The 22,780-nt window shown below is 41.8% G+C and overlaps 1 protein-coding gene across 3 annotated transcripts in view; it reads right to left on the reverse strand.

Annotated features, from left to right (window-relative positions):
• Positions 1 to 22,780, reverse strand: part of SI (sucrase-isomaltase) — a 318,808-nt gene that overhangs the window by 115,890 nt on the left and 180,138 nt on the right. For all 3 annotated transcript variants that reach the window (XM_040349295.1, XM_040349296.1, XM_040349297.1), the window contains exons 42-47: positions 20,829 to 20,885; positions 18,841 to 18,971; positions 17,839 to 17,927; positions 14,610 to 14,659; positions 2,890 to 3,060; positions 38 to 175 (exon numbers count right to left, since the gene is read on the reverse strand). In XM_040349295.1, the coding sequence (XP_040205229.1) occupies positions 38 to 175; positions 2,890 to 3,060; positions 14,610 to 14,659; positions 17,839 to 17,927; positions 18,841 to 18,971; positions 20,829 to 20,885 (636 nt within the window). The remainder of the gene's footprint in view (positions 1 to 37; positions 176 to 2,889; positions 3,061 to 14,609; positions 14,660 to 17,838; positions 17,928 to 18,840; positions 18,972 to 20,828; positions 20,886 to 22,780) is intronic.

Genomic DNA, 22,780 nt, shown 5'->3' on the forward strand with positions numbered 1-22,780 from the left:
CCATCTTCAAGGCTTCACTTGCTAAATAAATACCTACCTTCCAGGTGCAACCACGACTTTCACAAGATTGTTGACTGGCATTTTCTTCAGGATGGCAGTCAATTCTCACATTATCATTGAAATCTAGAGTATACGATTCTCCAAATGCCAAACTAAGTCCAGTGATATGACCAATCTGCAGAACACACACAAACATTTTTATTATTTTCATCTCAAGTTATTCTTCATTAACATAAAGCAAAAACGCTACCACAATCTATTGACATAACAAAGGGGAAAAACATTAAGTACACTACATAACTGTATGCATTCTATTTGGAGGTGTCAGATAGGTTTGAGAAATGAATTAAATGCTAAACTTCATGCACACAGCTTCAAAGTTATACTTAAGAGCTGTTATGACCAACAGATAAGAATTCTGTATTGTGATTCAGGCACCCTTTCAATGAAGCAAATCTGGGACAGATTTCTGTAATGCCGCGTACACACGATCGGATTTTCCGTCGGAAAACCTGGGATGTTTTTTCTGATGGAATTCCGCTCAAGCTTGGCTTGCGGTCACACAAAAGTTCTCTGAACTTTCTTTCGTTAAGAACGCGGTGACGTACAACATTACGAGCCGAGAAAATTAATGTCCAATGTTTCCGAGCATGCGTTGAATTGTTTCCGTGAATGCATCGGAATTTTGCGCATCGAATTGCTACAGACGATTGGATTGTCCGATAGGAATTTTTTCTGTCTGAAAATTAAAGAACCAGATCTCAATCTTTTGTTGGCGGAAATTCGGACAGCAAAAGTCTAATGGAACATACACACGGTCAGAATTTCCATTCAAAAGCTCAGATCAGATTTTTGCTGTCATTAGGCAAAATCATCTTGTCCAGACTGTGACTGAAAAATGAGGAAACAAGCAGCAATCTGAAGAGGGCCTACTCCTGACAGCACCGATCTAATTATGCATGCTTTTAGTGCTTCCTTCCTGTATGTAAAAATATATGGATTTTTTTTTATCATAAATACATAATCAGTTTAAAGCCTGAAGTCAAAGAAAAAGACATGTAGTCAGATCAACATTGTACAGACAGACATCTCCCCCATATAAGTGTAAGGTGATCAACTGCACAGGTGTGGCCAGGGGAAAGAAGATTTTGTCTGTAGGCTCAGAAGATGAGGCAAGGTTGGCATTTTCCAAGAGGGTAGATCAAATGTTTAACTGTACACTACTTGCCATAAAGACTTGTCCAAGCAAACATAGTTTGCAATACAGGACTACAAATTAAATAAAAACATGCATAATACTTTAATGGGGTATTAAATTACATTTGTTTTATATGTTTTGATTTCAGTTTCAAAGTTGTTGTAAACCTCTTAAATGAAAAATATCCTTCTATAGTGTGAATTTACCTTAATCCAATGCATGTCTGTGCTGTCATTCATCTGCCATCTGTGTGAGTCACTTCTGACAGAAAATAGGGGAGACGGCCCCATCCCCCCTTCAGCACACAACAGATGATTGACAGCCTCAACTGTGCATGTTTCCCTATCCAACTGAGTAGAGGGAGGTGTGTCAATTCCCCCACTCAAATGTGAATATTACACTAAGCCCTCTGCTCTATGCTGTGCAGTGTGCGATAGTTAAAGTGGTTGTAAACAAGATGAAACAAATCCTCCTACATAAGTTGTACCTGTTTTCTGCAGGCTTCTCCTTTCTACAGCTGTTCAAAGTGCAGAATTTATACAGCTTGTCTAAGCTTTCGGAAAGCAGGGAATGGAGAGTTGACGTTAAACTCTGCAGAGCTCAGTGAGAAGAGGAAAGGGACACACACCCTTTACACAGCACACAGGGTCAGAGCTGAGGCTGTCAATCACAGGCTGTGTGCTGGAGCGTCCTCCCCTGTCAACTTTTTAGCCCGTGGTGTCAGGAAAACCTGTCAGAAGCGAGTCATACAGATAGCAGAGGAAGGAGGCAGCAGAGAGAAATGGCACTTAAGCCGTGTACACATGATCGGTTTGTCCGATGAAAACAGACCGATGGACTGTTTTCATCGGACAAACCGATTGTGTGTGGGCCCCATCTGTCTTTTTTTCATCGGTGTTACAAAAATACAACATGATTTAAATGTTTCCTATGGATAATAAAACAATAGAAAAATCTGATCGTCTGTGTGGAACTCCATTTGAGAAAAATCCACGTATGCTCAGAATTAAGTCGAAGCATGCTCAGAAGTATTGAACTTTATGAGTCATTTTCAAACACCTTGTTCACAAAAAAATGCATGCATTGGCTGCTTTGTCATCTTGCTAAAATTCAATAAACTTTATTAGGTTAGAAAAGATAACATTAAAAAATACATGCACAGATTGAAAAAATAAATTGTATTTTCTGGAACTTAAAGCGGGGGTTCACCCAAAAATACATTTTTAACATTACATTCAGCCGAGTTGTCCTAATGACAATCGGCTGTTTTTTTGTTTTTTTTCGTACATACCGTATTTCACCGCCGCTTCCGTGTATGTCTTCTGCGGGACTGGGCATTCCTATCTGATTGACAGGCTTCTGACCGTCGCATACAGCGCATCACGAGTTGCCGAAAGAAGCCGAACGTCGGTGCGGCTCTATACGGCACCTGCACACCGACGTTCGGATTCTTTCGGCAACTCGTGATGCGCTGTATGCGATGGTTGGAAGCCTGTCAATCAGATAGGAACGCCCAGTCCCGCAGAAGACATACCCGGAAGCGGCGGTGAAAATACGGTATGTACAAAAAAAAAAAAAAAACAGCCGATTGTCATTAGGACAACTCGGCTGAATGTAATGTTAAAATTTTTTTTGGGTGAACCTCCACTTTAATAATTTATGTTGTAATCTGCAGTAGATGTTATATTTACCTTCTTGGCAGCATCATAGGAAATCACATGGTTAGACGTTTGCACAATACCATTCTTTCTCACAACAAGATTCTCTATTTGTTTTGGCAATCCCAATATTTTGATTTCGTCAAAGTTCAGATTATTTGGATCGGTATAATTTTTATGGGTTACCGTGAGTGCTATTGAATTCTATAATAAAGAAAAAACAGACCAAACGTAAATGTATGCCTAAAAAAAAAAAAGGTATATGGAAAATACAGTTTGATTCTCTTTTGTCACAATATAATGATTGCAAACATTTCATTAGCAGAAGTTTTTTTAAAGCAGGTCATGATAATGTTTTATCCTGATTATATATTTGAACAAAAATTACTACTTAGGTTATACTGTTATACTTTAGGTGAGTGGACACTGGCCAAAAAAAAGTCAGGAATCCTGACCAGGCATACCCCCTCCCAGCTCGGCTAAGCCTCAATTTGCAACTATATAAATCAAAAAAGTTTCCACGCAGCAATAATCAACCAGCTTCTGGCACTGTCGTGTATCACCACCACATAAAAACACTATATAAATCATGAAGTAGTGCAGCGCTTGTGATATCTACTAAAATAAACAACATTACCCTATCAAAAATCAAATTCTCCTTCTAACCACCTTTTATTGGTTACCAAAAATTTGTAAATCTATGCATTTACTGTATACATACAGTATACTCATTTGCTAACAAGAAATCTATAAAAGCATATTGTCAGGTCACCCATAGTCAGGTGACAAGTGCACCCCGTTGGGGTCAGGGATGCACCTCAGGATAGTGAACCCTATAGCTGACTGCTGCTATCAGGGAGGGAGCATGAACCCAAGATCACCCAGGGCGCGGAGTCTAAGACCCAGCTTTGTGTTCACCAGAGCCCCTAGTGGTGAGGAAGGCCTTCGCCGCAGCTGGATCCAGGTCGCGACCCCTGGGATTCCCTAGGTCACACTCCACAGGGAGAGAGGGGAAGCAACAGGCAGGACAAACGGTAGTGATGGGTAGGCGGAGGTCAGGGCAACAGGCAGACAAGGGTAACTGAGAGACAGGCAAAGGTCAGGGGCACAGGCAAACGGGAGAAGTCAGAGACAAGCCAAAAACGGTACACAGGAAGACAATCGTGGCACACTGCAGACAGGAACTTAAGCAAAGCAACACTGTTGAACAGCACTGCAGACCTATAGTGCAACAGTTAATATAGACTTCCTGGGATGGCCTGGGTGGGGCCATACAGGAAGAGGAAGTGATAAAAATGGAACCAGAACGGGGTCAGGCCTCTAATGAACAGATGGAAACAGGTAAGCTGACAGACTACTGCATATCCATGACACATATATGTATATACAATCTCTGATAAAGTAATTTTCTTTTTTCTTAAGGAAGTCTTTAATGGATGTAACACGTAAAGATGGGGCTTTCTGTGTGTGATGTCATCACATACTTGCCGATTCACTGTGCCTGTCACAAGGGAAGAAGAGCGCCAAGAGGCATACAAGTGATGGACAAATCACAAGTAATTGGAGATTGCCGTTAGAAAAAGGATTGTCTGTCGCTGTTAGCTGTTTACATTTGTTTATGCCGGTGTTTTTAATCTTTTTTTTTTATAATAATTGGAATTGGAGAGCAGTATATTTTTATTGAGGAAAAATCCCAATGACACAGTTGCAGGAACAAAATGTTTAGCTGTCTGGAATCAGTTGCAATTAGCATTTAGACCTCATAGAATTTAGAGGTCTGACTCTAGAGGGTAAGCTTACAGTACATCCTCACTTGGTGGGGCCGCACTTGTGTGGAAGCAGTCATTTATACAAAAGATAGGGAATTTACACAGTGGTGTGTGAACACAGAAGATTGCATGTGTTTGTCTTCTGAATACTACTGAGGATTACAGGCTTACCCCACTTTTAAGTACACAATGGCGTTTATGTACTAAAGCTGGAAAGCGCAAAATCAGGCTCACCTCTGCATAGAAACCAATGAGCTTCTAACCCCAGCTTGTTAATTAAGGCTTTTGTAATAAAACCTGGAAGCTCATTGGTTTCTCTGCAGAAGTGAGCCTGATTTTGCAATTTCCAGTTTTAGTAAATAAACCCCATTGCGTACTTAAAAGTGGGGTATGCCTGTATTTGATCACTAGCACATTAATGTCGTATATATGGACAAGTGTCATTTTTTTTTTCAAAAAGTAATCACACACGCTTTATGAGCACTGAGTGATATATATATATATGTTTTTGTATATGTATGCATGCTTTATAGATTTGATGTTAGCACACAATTATATGTATAAATTCACTGATTTACTGATGTTTGATAGCATACAAAGGGGGCTAGAGGGAGAATTATATTTTGGTAGGGTTATATGGATTTGTTTTAGTAGATATCACAAGCATTGCACTACTCTATGACCTTTAAGCCTCAGTTTTGTAGCATGCAAATTATTATACAATTACTGTGTGGGTTGTTGCATCTGGCACAGTGTGAGTTATCCCTGAGACCTATTCTATAAAATAAATCTGGTGTGCAGTGCACTCTCAAAAAAAAAAAAAAAAAACTGTCACTCTATGTGGGAGATTTACTAAAACTTGTGCACACAGAATCGAATGAAGCTGTGAATAGTAGCCAGTCAGCTTCTAACTTCAGCTTGATTAACCACTTAAGCCCCGGACCAATATGCTGGCTAAAGACCCAAGGGGTTTTTACAGTTCGGGACTGCGTCGCTTTAACAGACAATTGCGCGGTCGTGCGACGTGGCGATTTTTTTCATGACTGCGACATTATGGCGGACACTTCGGACAATTTTGACACATTTTTGGGACCATTGTCATTTTCACAGCAAAAAATGCATTTAAATTGCATTGTTTATTGTGAAAATGACAGTTGCAGTTTGGGAGTTAAACACAGGGGGCGCTGTAACATTTAGGGATCACTGTGTATGTGTTTACTAGTGTAGGGGGGTGTGGCTGTAGGACTGACATCATCGATCGAGTCTCCCTAATAAAAGGGATCACTCGATCGATGCGCCGCCACAGTGAAGCACGGGGAAGCCGTGTTTACACACGGCTCTCCCCGTTCTTCAGCTCCGGGGAGCGATCGCGACGGAGCGGCTATAAACAAATAGCCACGCCGTCGTCCCGGATCGCTCCCCGATCCGACCCCCCACCCACGTCTAGGCAGGCACGTGCCATTCTGCCGACGTAAATGTACATGAGGAGGTCGGGAAGTGGTTAATAAAGCTCTGACAATAAAACCTGAAAGCTGATTTGTGTCTATGCACTGCTTCACCAGATTCTGTGTGCACCAGTTTTAGTAAATCTCCCTCATTGTGTTGATGAGAGTGAAATCATCTGACTACTCTGCAATACTTCATCCCAAAGTTCCTTAGAAAGGAGAGCTAAATCCTCATTGTGTCTGCATTTACAGGGGAGAATAAATTTAAGGAGAATTTTTGCCAACAACTCAGCCCTAGTAAGTGTATCATAGACTGGATATGGGTGTGGTAACCGGAGGAGGAGACTTGAATAAAAGTGACTTAAGATTTTAAAAAGCAGTTTTAATAGTGCCATGCCTGTTAATGAGAAGGCCACAAAGGCCTTTATTGCGACCCACACCAAGAGTGGTAATGGTGTATTAGTATTAATATCCAAAGTAAGGACATCTTGTATGGGTAGAAAATAGAGCCAGAAGGGATTGGGTCTCCACATAACACCACCAGCCACATGATTCATGGTAGCAGAAATGAATATTGGGAATGAGCAGAAACTTCTCTGGCCTGAATATCAATGGAGATGATGTAAGGAAATCATGACAACACAATGTCCTGATTCAGGTGGAATGAAGCAACCACCTTAGGTAGGAAAGAAGACAGATGCCTCAAACACCACCTCATCCTGAAAAATAACCAGGAGAGGGATTCTTGCAGGAAACAGCAACCAACTCCAAGACTCTGCGAGCAAAGGAAATTGCCACCAACAAAGACAACCTTGCATGCAAGGAGTGACAAGAGAATCTCTTCTTAGAGAGGTTAAAAATGATAAGTCTGCAGAAAAGACCAAGTTGACGTCCCACATAGACAAGAGGACTAAACGGGCAGATTAATCATTGTAACGCCCTGTACAAAGACTTAATGTGGTGCTTTATGTCTCTGAAAATAATGGCCAAGTCTGAGACCTGTGACTTTATGATTCTTAAAGCCACGGATATCTCCCCATCAGACTGAAGAAAAGCCAAAGTGTGCCCCACTACATACTGTAAGAGATTAAATGTATGACCTTCATAACAGGTGCAAAAAAAATAAAAGCTTTTCAACAAATATGGTAGATGGTGGTTGGAGGTCAATTTTCTGGCATTGAGAAGGGGAAGAATTATGCTTGGCATCCTCATCAAGAAGTTTCAATTGCTCAGAAGGAAGGATTACCTGGTGTCCATCATCTGCATGGACATCCAACATTTCTGTCCTGACCTGGTCCTGGGAGTGAGATTTATTGGCAGATCAAAGGGCTGATGCTTGTCCCACACTGACAGGATATGATCTGCAGGACTCTGGAGTGAAACTGGGCATAGGGGACCACATCAAATGCAACTTCCATCTTTATGGATACCCAGGGTCCTCATTTTAGCTTGCACATGATTGGATAATAAAATCAGCAGAGCTTCACCCCATTTCAGATCTACCCCTCAGATTTACAGTGACTGCACTTCCAGCGCAATTTCAAGTGCACTTTGCTGATTTGCCTTTCGTTAAACTCATATAAATAAATACATTAAATGCTTATCCACTGTTATCACTCTTTTTTTTTTTGTATATGTGATTAAACTTGCAAATTGCTAAGTGCTGTAAACATATATTTTTTAACAAAAGGTATAAAATATATCCACTCACATTTTTCCAGTTTCTGGTTTTGATGCTGAAAAATGTTTTATACCATGTGAGTGGATATATGTTATACCTTTTGCATTCTATGCATTACGATAAAAAACCTTCTGCATTTACAACTCCTTTAACCGATTGCTGACCGCCCACCGTAGTTTTAGGGTGGCAGGTCGGCTCGGCTGCGCAAAATAACGTTATATAACGTGATTTTGCACTGCTAGCCTCTTGTGCTGATGCGAGTGCCCGGCGGGCACGATCACCGTCAGGCACCCGCGATCGCTCGTGACAGAGCGAGAACCGGGAGCAGTGTGTGTAAACACACAGCTCCTGATTCTTTCAGGGGGAGAAATGACTGATCGTATGTACATACAATGTATGAACAGCGATCTGTCATTTCCCCTAGTTAGTCCCACCCCCCTCTTCAGTTGGAACACAATGAGGGAACATAATTAACCCCTTGATCGCCCCCTAGTGTTAACCCCTTCCCTGCCAGTGACATTTTTACAGTAATCAATGCATTTTTATAGCACTGATCGCTATAAAAATGCCAATGGTCCCAAAAATGTGTAAAAAGTGTCTGATGTGTCTGCCATAAGGTCGCAGTACCGATAAAAATCACAGATCGCCGCCATTACTAGTAAAAAAAAATATTAATAAAAAGTCATAAAACTATCCCCTATTTTGTAGACGCTATAACTTTTGCGCAAACCAATCAATAAACTCTTATTGCGATTTTTTTTTAATAAAAAATATGTAGAAGAATACGTATCGGTCTAAACTGAGGAAAAAAATGTTTTTTTTATATATTTTTGGGGGATATTTATTATAGCAAAAAGTAAAAAAATATTCATTTTTTTTTCAAAATTGTCGCTCTATTTTTGTTTATAGCGCAAAAAATAAAAACCGCAAAGGTGATCAAATACCACCAAAAGAAAGCTCTATTTGTGGGAAAAAAAAGGTCGCCAATTTTGTTTGGGAGCCACGTTGCACGACTATGCAATTGTCAGTTAAAGTGACACAGTGCCGAATCACAAAAAGTGGCCCGGTCATTGACCAGCAAAATGGTCCGGGGCTGAAGTGGTTAAGGTTAAACCGCTTCTCTTCCAGTCTCATTGTGTGGCCCCATGTCCTCTTACACTCCCTGGGACTGAAAAGCTTCATACTTACGCTGGGATGACATTGAGATATTTGTATATCGCTATCCTCCTCTCAAGCGTCTCTTCTTTAAGGAAAATAAATTTAGCGCTTGCAGTCGTTCTTCGTAATTGAGGTTCTCCAGTGCCCATATTAATTTAGTTGCCCTTCCCTGAACTCTCTCCAACTCAAGCACTTCATTTCTGAGGCTTGTGACCAGAACTGGACAGAATACTCCAGATGCGGCCGAACCAGAGTTGTATAAAGTACAGGATAATTGCTTTATCTCTGGAGTAAATTCCTTTTTTATGCATGCTAATATTCTGCTGGCTTTGGTAGCCGCAGCTTGACACTGCATGCTATTGCTCAGTCTGTCTTCTACTAGGACCCCTATATCCTTCTCCTTTCAGGAAGCCCCCAGGGGTTCTCCCCTAATGAGTAACTTGTGTTTATATTTTTTTACCACCCCAAGTGCATTACCTTACATTTTTCAATATTAAACTTTATTTGCCATTCAGTAGCCCAATTTATTCAAGTCCTCTTGTGAAGCTTCTATATCCTGCTGTGTTGTTGTTGCCCTACATATCTTTGCGTCATCAGCAAACACTGAGATCAAGCTACTTATCCCACCCTCTATATCATTTATAAATAAATTAAACAGAATTGGTTCTATGACAGAGCCTTGGGGTACCCCACTAACCACTCTAGACCATTCTGAGTATACGTTATTTATCACAACCCTTTGGACAGCCCCCATAGCCAGTTTTCTATCAAGTTTTTTTTTTTTTTATAGCACTCTGCATTTTATTTGCAAAGTTTGATCACATATACAAGAAGATTGATATATATGGACACTCATGTGGACTTTTGATGCACAATATATATGAGTGTGATAATAGTTGTTAAGCATTTAATGTATTTATTTATATAAGTTTAACACTAAGTTTGTATATTGGGTTGGTAACAAGCAGTTGCAGGTTGGGATCAAGCAGAAGTATAATCGAGGAACAAGCCAAAGCTCAGTAACAAATAGTTGAAGGTTTCTATTAGGTAGAAGCATAAGTGTAAAGAGCAAGATACTGACTGGAGAAGAGCACAATAATCTGGCAAACAGGAAGTGCCAAGACATGGCTTAAACAGGAAGTTAATGGAAGGAGCAAGGAGTTCAAGATTCACCAGAAACAAGATAGAAAATAAGCTTGTCCAAGGGATCAGGCAGGGAGTTGTCCAGCATTTCAAGTGGCCCCGTAAGATGAGCTGCTGCCAGATGCAGCAGAGGTAATGCGTTCAGATTTTGGCCCTAATATGAGGGTTCACTGGAAAGGATGTGGGATTTTATGCCAGCCTCCAGGACCCAAAAATGGTGACTGCATGGGTATAGGATTCTGGCAGTGGTAACCACAATGGTCTTCTGTGTCTGAGACAGCTCTGGACTCTGTGATTCCTCCTGGGAGGACTCATTTACAGGGGATTCTCAATCCTCTTCCTCAGGATTTTTATTCAAAACCTCATCCTACTGCCGAAGGGGAAGAGGGAAAAGAGAAGGCTCATGTTTGCATCCCAGAGGTTCCAAGACTAGAAATGGCATGCAGAAAATTAATCTCTTGATACAAAGGAAGATTGTGCCCCAGAGACAGTAGAAATACCCAATAAGATTCAGAGCTAATCTAATCTTAGGAGAGTCATTGCAGGGTGAACTGTGCAAGGGGTCCTCTCTACTTAAGAGAGGCCATGGCTTGCTGGCAGTCTCTAGGTCCCAATAATCTACAGTGATTTTCCTCCCAGCTAACAGGCAGTCAAAACCTGATCAGGTGTCCACAATATTTGCTGCACTTCATAAGCTGCGCTGTCCAGGTGCTATATCCCAAGGAATTGCTGGCTGTATGGGGCTACAGCTGTCAGACATGCTTCTTCCCTAAGCAATCAGTAAAAAGACACCACAAGGAAAGTGTGTATGGCTTACCCCTTGTGAACACCATTACTGCGGTGAAACCGTCTACTCTAAAAAAAGCAACTCCACAGGAAATCCTAGAGAAAAATGCTACAAGCGCCATAAAACCCATGAGCATTCACCAGTCCATTAACAGGGCCAACAGGCAAATCTTCCCCCATCATCAGTGGCGGCCCGTCCATAGGGGGCGCCCGGGCGCCGCCCCCCCCCCTCTCCTGTAGTCAAAAAAAAAAAAATTAAAAAAAAAAAAAAAAAAAAAAAAAACGGGCCCTTTAAGATTTTTTTTTTCCCCTTAAAATGTCCTTTTACTAATACTAACTGCACTACGTGGCGCCGGCCACGTGCACTATGGGAAGCGCTACGTCAATGCAATGACAAGATTGCAGACGCAGCGCTTCATTTGCGGGCTTTTGTCCCGCCTTGTGGCGCTTTCTGAATCGCCACAGCTTCTGCCCGGCGCTCGTAGTATCTATTACTACGGCCAGGCAGTTTGATTGACAGCCGAGTTGGATCATGATGTCACTTCCTGTCTTCTCTCTCATTGCGCCCGAGAGACAAGACAGGAAGTATGCGGAGCAGGTTTCTCCATGCATTTGATGGACAGGCAGTGGAGTGTGAAGTGAAGTGCACTGGAAACACATGATAGACTGAGACTGAGTGCCAGCAACGGATCCATAACGGCAAAGGTAAACCCCTATGAGGGGGAGAAGGGGAAGCAGCTCTGTATATGCACAGGGACTGAGGGAAGTAAATGTTTCACTCACTCGTGATAACAGCTGATAACAGCTCTCTGCACACAGGCATAGTCTATTTTTTTGCAGGACAGAGAGATACCGATCTTCCCCTGTGACAGGTTGCCATTGAAGTGCTGCTATCTCACTGACTGTTAAAACTTGTCATCCATTTACAGTTAAACTGTCCCAGCAGTAAATAAGACTGAGCCTAAATGTACACTGAATGTTCTGTTATCACGTGAGGACAGAGGTTAACCCTTTACATCCCTGCATTTGTTTTGTTGGTTTCTCTTATTACCTACTGGAGGTAGGGTATGAGCCCCTGTTCAGACTACTGCGATCTAAGACATGGCATGTGATTTGCACCCGCACTGCGGTGCAAATCACATGCGATGTCTGTGAAATGCGAGTTCAGCCATACTATTGTATGGCTGAACTCACATTAGATGCTTAAGAAAAAAAGTGCAGAGAGGGACTTGTTTTCCCCCACACTGAAATCAGATCACATGTGTGTTCTCACCTATGTGATGCAATTTCTGTGCGAGTTCACACTGCGAACCGATCTGGGGGTGTCATTAACATTGTAATGACACCCGCAGTGGTTCGCAGAGGGCAGTGTGAACTGCCTGCAGAAAAGATGCAATGTGGGAACCAACGCTGAAATTGCACTGGTTCGCGCATCGCAATCAATGTGAACCCAGGCTAAAGGAGAAGAAGGATCATCTCATAAAACCAGGGCTGGTGCTCCATGCTTCTAGATTAGAAGCATCAACTGTTTTAGAATTCAACTGTTTGTTGAACCCAGGTGTATTACAAGGATGAGGATGATGATGTCAGGTATATTATACAAGGATGGTGATGACGGTTGTATTATGAGGATGATGATGACGGGTGTATTATACAAGGATAGTGATGACGGTTGTATTACAAGGATGAGGATCATGTCAGGTGTATTATACAAGGATGATGATGACGGGTGTATTATACAAGGATGAGGATAGCGATGATGGGTGTATTATACAAGGATGAGGATAGCGATGATGGGTGTATTATACAAGGATGAGGATAGCGATGATGGGTGTATTATACAAGGATGATGATGATGGGTGTATTATACAAGGATGATGATGACGGGTGTATTATACAAGGATGAGGATAGCGATGATGGGTGTATTATACAAGGATGAGGATAGCGATGATGGGTGTATTATACAAGGATGATGATGATGGGTGTATTATACAAGGATGATGATGACGGGTGTATTATACAAGGATGAGGATAGCGATGATGGGTGTATTATACAAGGATGAGGATAGCGATGATGGGTGTATTATACAAGGATGAGGATAGCGATGATGGGTGTATTATACAAGGATGAGGATAGCGATGATGGGTGTATTATACAAGGATGATGATGATGGGTGTATTATACAAGGATGATGATGACGGGTGTATTATACAAGGATGAGGATAGCAATGATGGGTGTATTATACAAGGATGAGGATAGCGATGATGGGTGTATTATACAAGGATGAGGATAGCGATGATGGGTGTATTATACAAGGAGGAGGATGATGATGAGTGTAATATACAAGGAGGATGATGATGATGACGACGACAGGTGTATTATACAAAGATAAGTATGATGACGGGTGTATAATATGGGGATAAGGATAGTGATGATGGGTGTATTATAAAATGATGAGGACTGGAGGATGATGATGGGTGTATAAAATGGGGATAAGCATAGTGATGATGGGTGTATAATACAATGACTGGAGCATCAGGGTGTCAGTGAGTGTGCCACATCATGTCTCGCTGGCTGCTTTGGAATACATGAGTTTGGGGATTTCTGCCATGCCATGTACGGACTACTTTACACTACATAATAGTCACAAATTGTGAGTACATATGTCCTGTAATGTATACAGCTATATACACCCATCTGTATATAGAGACCATCCTCCATCATCACTGACTGCAGATATACATCATTATTATTTATTTATTTCATTTCAGGTACTTCTATGGCGTCGTCAATTTACTCAACGCTTTACATATACATTAGCTCCTACCCTCAAGGAGCTTACAACCTAGGGTCCCTAACACACATTCATACATATACTAGGGCCAATTTAGACAGGATTCAATTAACCTACCAGCATGTCCTGTTACTGTATACATAGCTGTATACAGGACAGATGATGTATATCTGCAGTCAGTGATAATGGAGGAAGGTCTCTATATACAGGAAGGAAGGTTGGTGTATATAGCTAGCTGTATACAGGACAGATGATGTATATATGCAGTCAGTGATGATGGAGGAAGGTCTCTATATACAGGAAGGAAGATGGGTGTATATATCTAGCTGTATACAGGACAGATGATGTATACCTTCATACCCTGATCTGTGAGGCTGAGCGGTATACGCTGTCCTATGACGCTAGGGCTGTATTCTCTGTCCTGGGATGCTAGGGCTGTATAATCCTGACACTATGGGTGGAATACACTGGACGGAGTGGGTGGATTCTATAAGGGGTGGGGCTTATGGGAAATGGGAGGGGTCAAAAAGGAAGGGCGGGATCTTGCGCCCCCCCATCCTAAAACTTCACCAGCCGCCACTGCCCATCATGATGGATGGGGGTGCCCCGCAGGGCTTTCAGGGACTCAATTCTCCTCCAGAGAGATCAATGTCGTGGGTCTGGAGAGTATTCGGTCAAAGAGTCTACCTTTGAGATTGCTGTCTGCAGGATCCAGCAATAACCAGCAGTGTTATAGGATGTCCCTGCTCTTGCATGTGGGGTCTGGTACATGGTACAGTCCCTATTGGCCTGTAGGCTGTAGCAACCAATCCTGATAAATCTCACGTCTGCCAATTTTTAGTTGGTTAATTTACATTAAATATATCCCTTTTAAATGAATCTATAAAAACAATTTACTTCTTGAAAGGAGAAATAAAGGTGCCTGTTCCTGTTTTATTCTTAATTGAAAAAATATTAATATCTCATATACTTACAGGTCTTGCATGGAATTCATACAAAACATAAATGCCATGTTCAATTGAGTCTAAAAAGAAAAGAATAGATATCTGCATTTAAAAGGTATATTGTAAACAACAATAATAACTAACAGAGTAAAATCAGCACAGAGAAATCGGGATAAACAACGTGGCATGGACACACAGGTAGTGATTTTTGTAAACATTTTGGTATAATAGCCAAAATGTGTACATTCAGCTTCCGGACTATAGTATGTGCATGTTCTTTTATTTGCAGTGAAAATGTGTTACTGGCAAAACAAAGAATAAACATTATATCATTCATGTCAGCAATAATGGCCAATTTTGCTTTAAGGCCGGGTTCACACTGGTATGATATGACATGCATCCGACTTCAATGAACAGGGATCTGACTTAGATCCCTGACAATACCAGGCACTGTGTCTGGTATGAATTTTTAGAAAAAACTCCACGCCAAATGAAAAAAAAAAAAAACATGGCATTGGGTTCACCCTCTAATGCCGCGTGCACACGGTCGTTTTTTGTGATGAAATAAAACAACGTTTTTTATCATGAAAAAAAACAACGTTTTTTAAACTTCATTTTAAAAAATGACGTTGCCTACGTTTTTTCAAAATGCTCTAGAAAAGCGCGGTTACGTACAACACGTAGAATGGCACTCTGTTCTATTCAAGCTCCCGCCTCATAACTTGCTTCTGAGCATGCGCGGGTTTAAAATGTCGTTTAAAACGTCTTTTTAGCCCACACACAATAATTTTTTTTCATTCAAAAGTTTTGTTTATTGAAGTCAACAAAGAAACAAGACAAATACAAATGAAGGCTCAACACAGACGCAGCTGTGTGTATATCACGCCTGATACATATATCACTAAGCAACTCCATAGTCTGGAACCAAAAATGAGAGACAGGTGACAATGCAAGTGTATACTTGGAGTCATTGACATTGCAGAAGTAAATGATATAATAAAAGAATTATGTATTCATAGTCATGTCAGAAGCGTATCAGTACATAGGGATTTCACTTAAGTTCAGAGAGCCACAAGCAATAAGAGATATCAGAGGGGATATCGTAGGCGCACACAATAATTTTTTATGACACAAAAAACAACATTTTGAAAAACGACATAAAAAATTGAAGCATGTTCGAATTTTTTTTTGCTCGTGTTTTTGAAGAAAAAAATGATGTGCAGCCCACACACGATCATTTTAAATTATGTTTTTAAAAACGTTGTTTTATTTCATCACAAAAAACGACTGTGTGTACGCGGCATAAGAGCATACCAGGCCCTTTAGTCTGGTATGAGTTTTAAGGGGAACCCCTACTCTGAAAAAACAGCGTGGGGTCCCCCCAAGGTCCATACCAGACCCTAATCTGAGCATGCAGCCTGGCCGGTCAGGAAAGGGGGTGGGGATGAGCGAGCACCCCACCTCCTAAACCGTCCCAGGCCGCATGCCTCAACATGAGGGGATGGGCACATTGTCCCCATGTTGATGAGGACAAGGCATCTTTCTGAAAACCTTGGCCATTGGTTGTCGGGGTCTGCGGGCGGAGGGCTTATCAGAATCTGGGAGGCCCCTTTAATAAGGGGACCTCAGATCCCGGCCCCCCCATTGTACCCCTACCCATTCACCTGAAAAAAAAGTGTCAAAAATAAAACACACTACAGCTCACTACTAATTTATTAGGCAGCTCTGGGGGTCTCTTCCGATTTCTTCTTCCCTCTCTGGCTCTTCTCCGCTCTCTCTCTCTCTCTCTGGTTCTTCTCCCTCTGTCTGGTGTCTTCTGCTGGGTCTCCTCCCCTATCTTCTGCTCTTTTGCCCACTCTTTTGCTCGCTCTTGCCCAGTCTTCTCTGCTGTCTTCTTCCCTCTGCTCTTCTTCCGATGTTGACACAACGCTCTCTCTTGCTCTAATGACTGATGTGCGGTGTGCCACTACTTATATTGGCATGGGGTGGGGTCACCATGTGACGTCATCCAGAGGCCCCGCCCTGTATGACGTCACCGCCTGGAGCATGGTGGGTGGTGACATCATAAGGGGCAGGCCTCCAGTGACCCTGCCCAATGCCAATATAAATGGTGGCACATGGATCATCAGACATTAGAGTGGGAGAGAGCGTTGTGTCAACTTTAGAAGAAGAGCAGAAAGAAGAAGACAACTTAGAAGACCGGGCAAGAGCGAGCAAAAGAGCAGAAGATAGCGGAGGAGACCCGGCAGAAGACAGAGGGAGAAGAACCGGAGAGAGAGAGCAGAAAAGTGCCCGAGAGGGGAGAAGAAATCGGAAGAGACCCTAGCTGCCTAATAAATTACTTTAAAAACCTGTGTAGTGTGTTTTATTTTTGACACTTTTTTTCCATGTGAATGGGTAGGGGTACAATGTACCCCAAACTCATACACATAGGGTGGGGGACCGGGATCTGGGGGCCCCTTATTAAAGGGGGCTCCCAGATTCCGATAAGCCCCCCGCCTGCAGACCCCGACAACCAACGGCAAGGGTTATCGGGAAGAGGCCCTTGTCCTCATCAACATGGAGCCAAGGTGCTTTGGGGTGGGGGGGCGCAGTGCCCCCTGCCCCAAAGCACCCACCCCCCATGTTGAGGGCATGCATCCTGGTACGGTTCAGGAGGGGGGAGCTCGCTCGTCCCCACCCCCGCCAGGCTGCATGCTTTTTTTGGCATAGGGGATTCCCCTTAAAATTCATACCAGACCAAAGGGCCTGGTATGCTCTTGGAGGGGGAACCCATGCCGTTTTTTTTTATTTGGCGTGGAGCTTTCCCTCAAGATCATCAGGGTACAAGTCGCATGCCAAAGTGGGATCAGTCAAGATGGCAATCCAACTTTGATCCGACTTCAATGATATTCAATGGGCTGAAGAAGGATCAAAGTCGGACCAAAGTAGTACAGGGAGCATTTTCAAAGTCGGACCGACTTGTGCCAGACCAGTTAAGATGGCTCTCATAGGGAAACATTGATTTTCACACGTCATGCGACATGAGCTCCCAATGTTGGAGTGTTTGTCGTACCAGTGTGAACCTGGCCTAAGACTGGCTGCTCTGTCTTTTCAGTTTTGACATTTTGGTGTTATTTGCATTAGGCTATAAATGGGTGATGAACATGTGTTTCCTATGTGGAAACTAAATAATTTAATTTTTTTCTAATATGTACAGTATATGCCAGATAAACTTTTCATTATATAATGTCAAATACCAGATCAGATTGAAACTTACCAATGCTGTTACCATCATCCCAGAAAAGATGTCCATTTGCAGTCTCATTACCATCCAGAGCAATAAGAAGTTTCATTGGGTTCAAACGACTTTGAAAAAGAGAAACAGAAAACAGAAAAGGGAAAATTCAAAGAACGTAATTAAGTAGAGAACTGTGTATTTTTGTGCTTGGGACATAAAATAGCCATTGGAATAAAGTATTCTGATCAAAAATGGTCCTGCACACATTTTTATCAATTATCCAATCAAAAGCCCAGAGGTAATTTGCAAACTTCAATGAAAATATGCATAGCATTCATACTACGAAAGAATAATACCAGGAGCACATAGCTGGAAACTATTCTTGTTTGCAATTACTTAAAATATAAGAGTATGAAATCAACCCTGTTAAAAAATATGTAAACCCAACACTTCATGTTTCTGATATGTGTGTGCTGTACCATGTACTTGTAGGAAAAAGTATCCTGTTCTCTTTGTATTGCTTCCTTTGTGTGAAATCCCTGCTATTCCTGACAATCACCCTGCTTCCCTATTAAAACCGACCACACTAAGCAGGAGAACACACCATGATCAGTTCTCTAGCTATTCTGGAAACTCAGTCTGCTCTCCTCCAATGATCAGACTTTTGCTGACACGCTGCCCCTGCACAACCATTCACTGGGAAGATCAGTGTGTTGCTGTTTCTCCTCCCAGCTCTTATGCAGCAGAAAACAGGGATTATGTGATCACTGACACAAAAATGAACAATAGGTGTATATAATGTTTTTCACATCTCTATAAAAATGTTTTCAATCTGTCTATTTGTTCTAGTAACCTATGTCACAGCGGTTTTAGCCCTTCGAACTCGATCCAAAATGTAGAAAATAGCTTTATATACATTTTAACTGAAGCTATGTAAGAAACATATCTGAGATCAGCTGAATCTATATATCTATGTACCATGTAAATGAACATTAAACCCAACACATTAATTTTCTAGATTTAGTCAGAACAGATATTTACCTATAATGTGTGTTTAAAGCAGGAGCCTGTTGTGGTAAAATGTATCCACCACGCACATGAAGGTTAATGTGCTCAAGAGGGGCTTGCAGTGTTTTCCACTGATTACTTGATGGGACTTCTTCTCTGGCACCCTTTAGATAAAATAACACAGCTTATAACTGTATGCAAAGCAATGATTTTTATAATAATTCAGATACAGAATGTTTTTATTTTATTTTATGAATTATGGGTAGTTTTTAATGGGTAGAAGAAATTGTGTATCATTTATTGTGTAATCAACAATAATTTAGAAGACATGCATGTTTATGGGCCCATTCACACTAAGGAGTTGCAATGATGATCTGTAAAATTACTAGGCATTATCAAACTGCATGTAATTTTAAAGCAGGTATGCCACAGTAATTGCATATAGAGTATTTACAGCAGAAGATGCTTCCTGTTAGGCTCCATTCACACCTAGGCATTTTAACGCTTGAAGCGTGACGCTACAATACGCCGGAGGGTCGAAATTACATTAGTCTCTATGGAGACTGTTCACATCTCAACGCCGAACGCTGAAACGACGAACGCCTGAAGCTCAAACAAGTCCCGGACCCTTTTTTGTCGCGCGTATCGGGCGGTTTGGGCGTATTTGAGCGTTTCCATTTCCCATAGAAAGTAATGGAAACGCTCGATTCAAGCGACTTGCGCGACAACGGGCGTTTGCTATGGGCGTTTCGTCGCTTTAATCAATAGAACTTGTCGCCCATGCAGAAGATTAAAAAAATCTACCAACATAGCAACAAGTGATGAAAAGATGATCATTTTTCCTATTGGCTAAAATAAAAAACGTCGAAGTAAAAAACGTCGGACAACGATGTGTGCAAATAAGCATGAATACGTGCGACAAAACGCCGGAAAAAAACGCCCAAAAAAACAACCGAACGACCGACGCTCAGGTGTGAATGCAGCCTAACTTTGGGAGGCGCTATACTGCATAAACAGGTCATTATACAGTATACAAGAAACTTTCTAATAGATGCACCCAATACCATATAGAATACTAACCAATTTGAGGCTGATTTACTAAATCATATGTGCATTCAAATACATGTATATGTAGAACAGGCCCCTGGACCTTACCTATGCAGTAATTGTATGATTGTTGATTGAACTAACCCTTTAAAGGTTAATTTACCATTGCATTAAAAGCTACCATGATTCAAGTGTCCTCAGTAGATTTACAAACACTGTTTGAATGATTTGAAAAAACAAGTGTTACACTGTTATGCTATATGTGGCCTCTCCCAAGCCTATCAGAAAGCATACTAGTGTGAGCAAGCTTCCCTATGCTTCCTAAATGGCAGGACGCTCCAAACAGTATGTTGAGTATGTGTTCCCAGCACTATAACTATGAGCGCTGTCTACAGTAGTAAATGAGTTCAGTGTTGTGTGCCAGAGGGAGAGAGTACACTGCACATGCACAGGTTTGGAAAGTGGTAGAGCACTTGTATCTGAGGTGCTAAGATTTTTTTCTGACTTACTTGGCAGAGACTGCATACATTTTACAGGCAGACACTTAAACAAGCTCCTTTTTTCAAAGCTGAAAAGTACTTTTAACATACTGGAGACTTTTGATTGCATGGTAACATTTAATGGCCATATTTACCATATTTCCAGACCTAGTTTTAAAGAAGATCCTGTTACTCTTCCTTTCATGGAAAAGAGACCCCTCCTTTATACTACTGTTTTTATTTCTAAAAGTATGACATAATGTGTAATGTTAATAATATTTTACTCCTGTATTTGATTTATTGGGTCACATACAGGGTTTCTCCTGCAGGTACAGCAAAAGGAATATGTGACAATCTAATTTAAACAAACTAATCATTCTCATAATATCCATTATTTTAACACAGTACTATGGAAGCATGTTTTTTTTTCAACCTGGAAAAACAAGGCTTTGGAATTTAAATTCTTGTATGTTTTATGCCAAAGTACCCACTTACCGTGTGATAATCATACCAGAATGTGTTTGGAAAATAGACATTTACAGTTCTTGCATCCTACAGTAGGAATAAAAACATAAATGAATGAAGCATCTACAACATTTTCACTGTAACTTGATATACTGTATTGCATTGTGCCTTTGTAGAAAAAAAGTCAGGCAATATATTTTTTTCTATAATATCTATTACTAGTGCTGACTTGATATTTACAATACACTACAATGTGACTTTGTAAAAAAATAAAAGAGAAGTTTGGGAGTTGAAAAAATAAACATTTATACTGACCTAGGTGGATGCAGTATTGGTCTGTTTCTACAACTGCTGACTGTCAGTTACTGGCTGTCTGTACTGCCTCTCCAGCGCTTACTGGAATGCCGGGTTGTGGGGTGGGCAGAAACAGCTGGCTCAGGCTCTCAGAAGCTCCCTGAGAAGTGGAGCCTGTTGCCGGTCCAGGCATCTATGTGGATCCTGAAATTAAAGTCTAGATCGATCCAGAGCCTGGACCGGCTAAATGACGTCAGACAACAGCAGACTTTTGCCCACTGTTGGCTGAGAAATGGGTCACAGGAGTGCAGAATGAAGTGCACGCCTGTGACCCACAGGAGATGTACAGTACCTGTCTGCGAGAATGTGTTTCCAGCACAACGGCATTGCGCTGGTTCTCGATGACAGGGTGCCGACATCTCGCACTCGCTGGAATAGGAAAAGCACATAGAAGTGACGGGGATCCGACTTGGATTCCCGCCAATTCTAGATGAGGTGTTTGGTATGAATCATGAGGGGGAACTCCACGCCAAATTTTAAATAAAAAAACATCATGTGTTCCCCTCCAGGAGCATACCAGGCCCTTAGGTCTGGTATGGATTGTAAGGAGAACCTCCCCTACGCCGAAAAAATGGCGTGGGGGTTCCCCCACAATCCATACTAGACCCGTATCTGATCACGCCGCCCAGCCGTTCAGAAAAGGAGTGGGGACGAGCAGGCCGCATGCCCTCAACATGCAGCCCCCCACCCCAAAGCACCCTGTCCCCATGTTGATAAGGACAGGGCCTCTTCCCGACAACCCTGGCCGTTGATTATCAGGGTCTGCAGGTGGGGGGCTTATCGGAATTTAATAAGGGGGCCCCCAGATACCGGCCACCCACTTTGGGTGAATGAGTATGGGGTACAAAAGAAAACACAGATTTTGTCTTACTTACCTTTTTCTGCTTCCACTTCCTTGTGCCCCAACAGGCAGTAGTGATGTGGCCCTGGCTGCACAGATACCCCCTTAGCAAGGCAATGTCACTAATACCTTAATCTCATGAGTATTCTGATGCTGCACATGTGTGACATGAAGCATAATGCTCTTCATCTCCTGCATGCACCGTAAGGCATTAGAGTAATTTGCTATTAAGGAAAAAAAAACGTTCTCCCTGAGATCTCAGGGGAAGGCCTTACAAAAAAAAGTGCACCATTTCACATAGTACATGCACAACATGAAGCACATGACGTTGTGTGTTACATTTCGTGTATGCACTGGATAACAAAATGTTCAATATGGTGTGGGATAAGGGACATCAACTAAATAGGGGCAGCCTGAGCAACTTGGACATACAGTAGGTAAGTATCCTTGTTTATTTATAATGTATTATCTATTATTGCCATTTTTTGTGGGGGTCTTCTTTAACAATGTGCTTCATATGTGTTTGAATACATTTTTTGATCTTGTTCACATGGGCGTACCTAAGCGTACACCTGTCCAAGGCCGGGTTTGCCCATACAGGATTCAATAGTGTTCCCTACATTCATTTGCAGGCAGTCCTATTCCTGTCAAATGGGAGCAGTGGTTGCACAGAAACAGCCGCTGCTCCCAATTTGACATCTGTGTGGGTGCAGGTCTATGCGGGTGAATGGAACTGTCTGCACATGGAACACAGAACACCTGCACATCCCACATGGGTGTAAGTTTA

This window comes from Rana temporaria, chromosome 4 (genome assembly GCF_905171775.1).
Source record: "Rana temporaria chromosome 4, aRanTem1.1, whole genome shotgun sequence".
Taxonomy (NCBI): domain Eukaryota; kingdom Metazoa; phylum Chordata; class Amphibia; order Anura; family Ranidae; genus Rana; species Rana temporaria.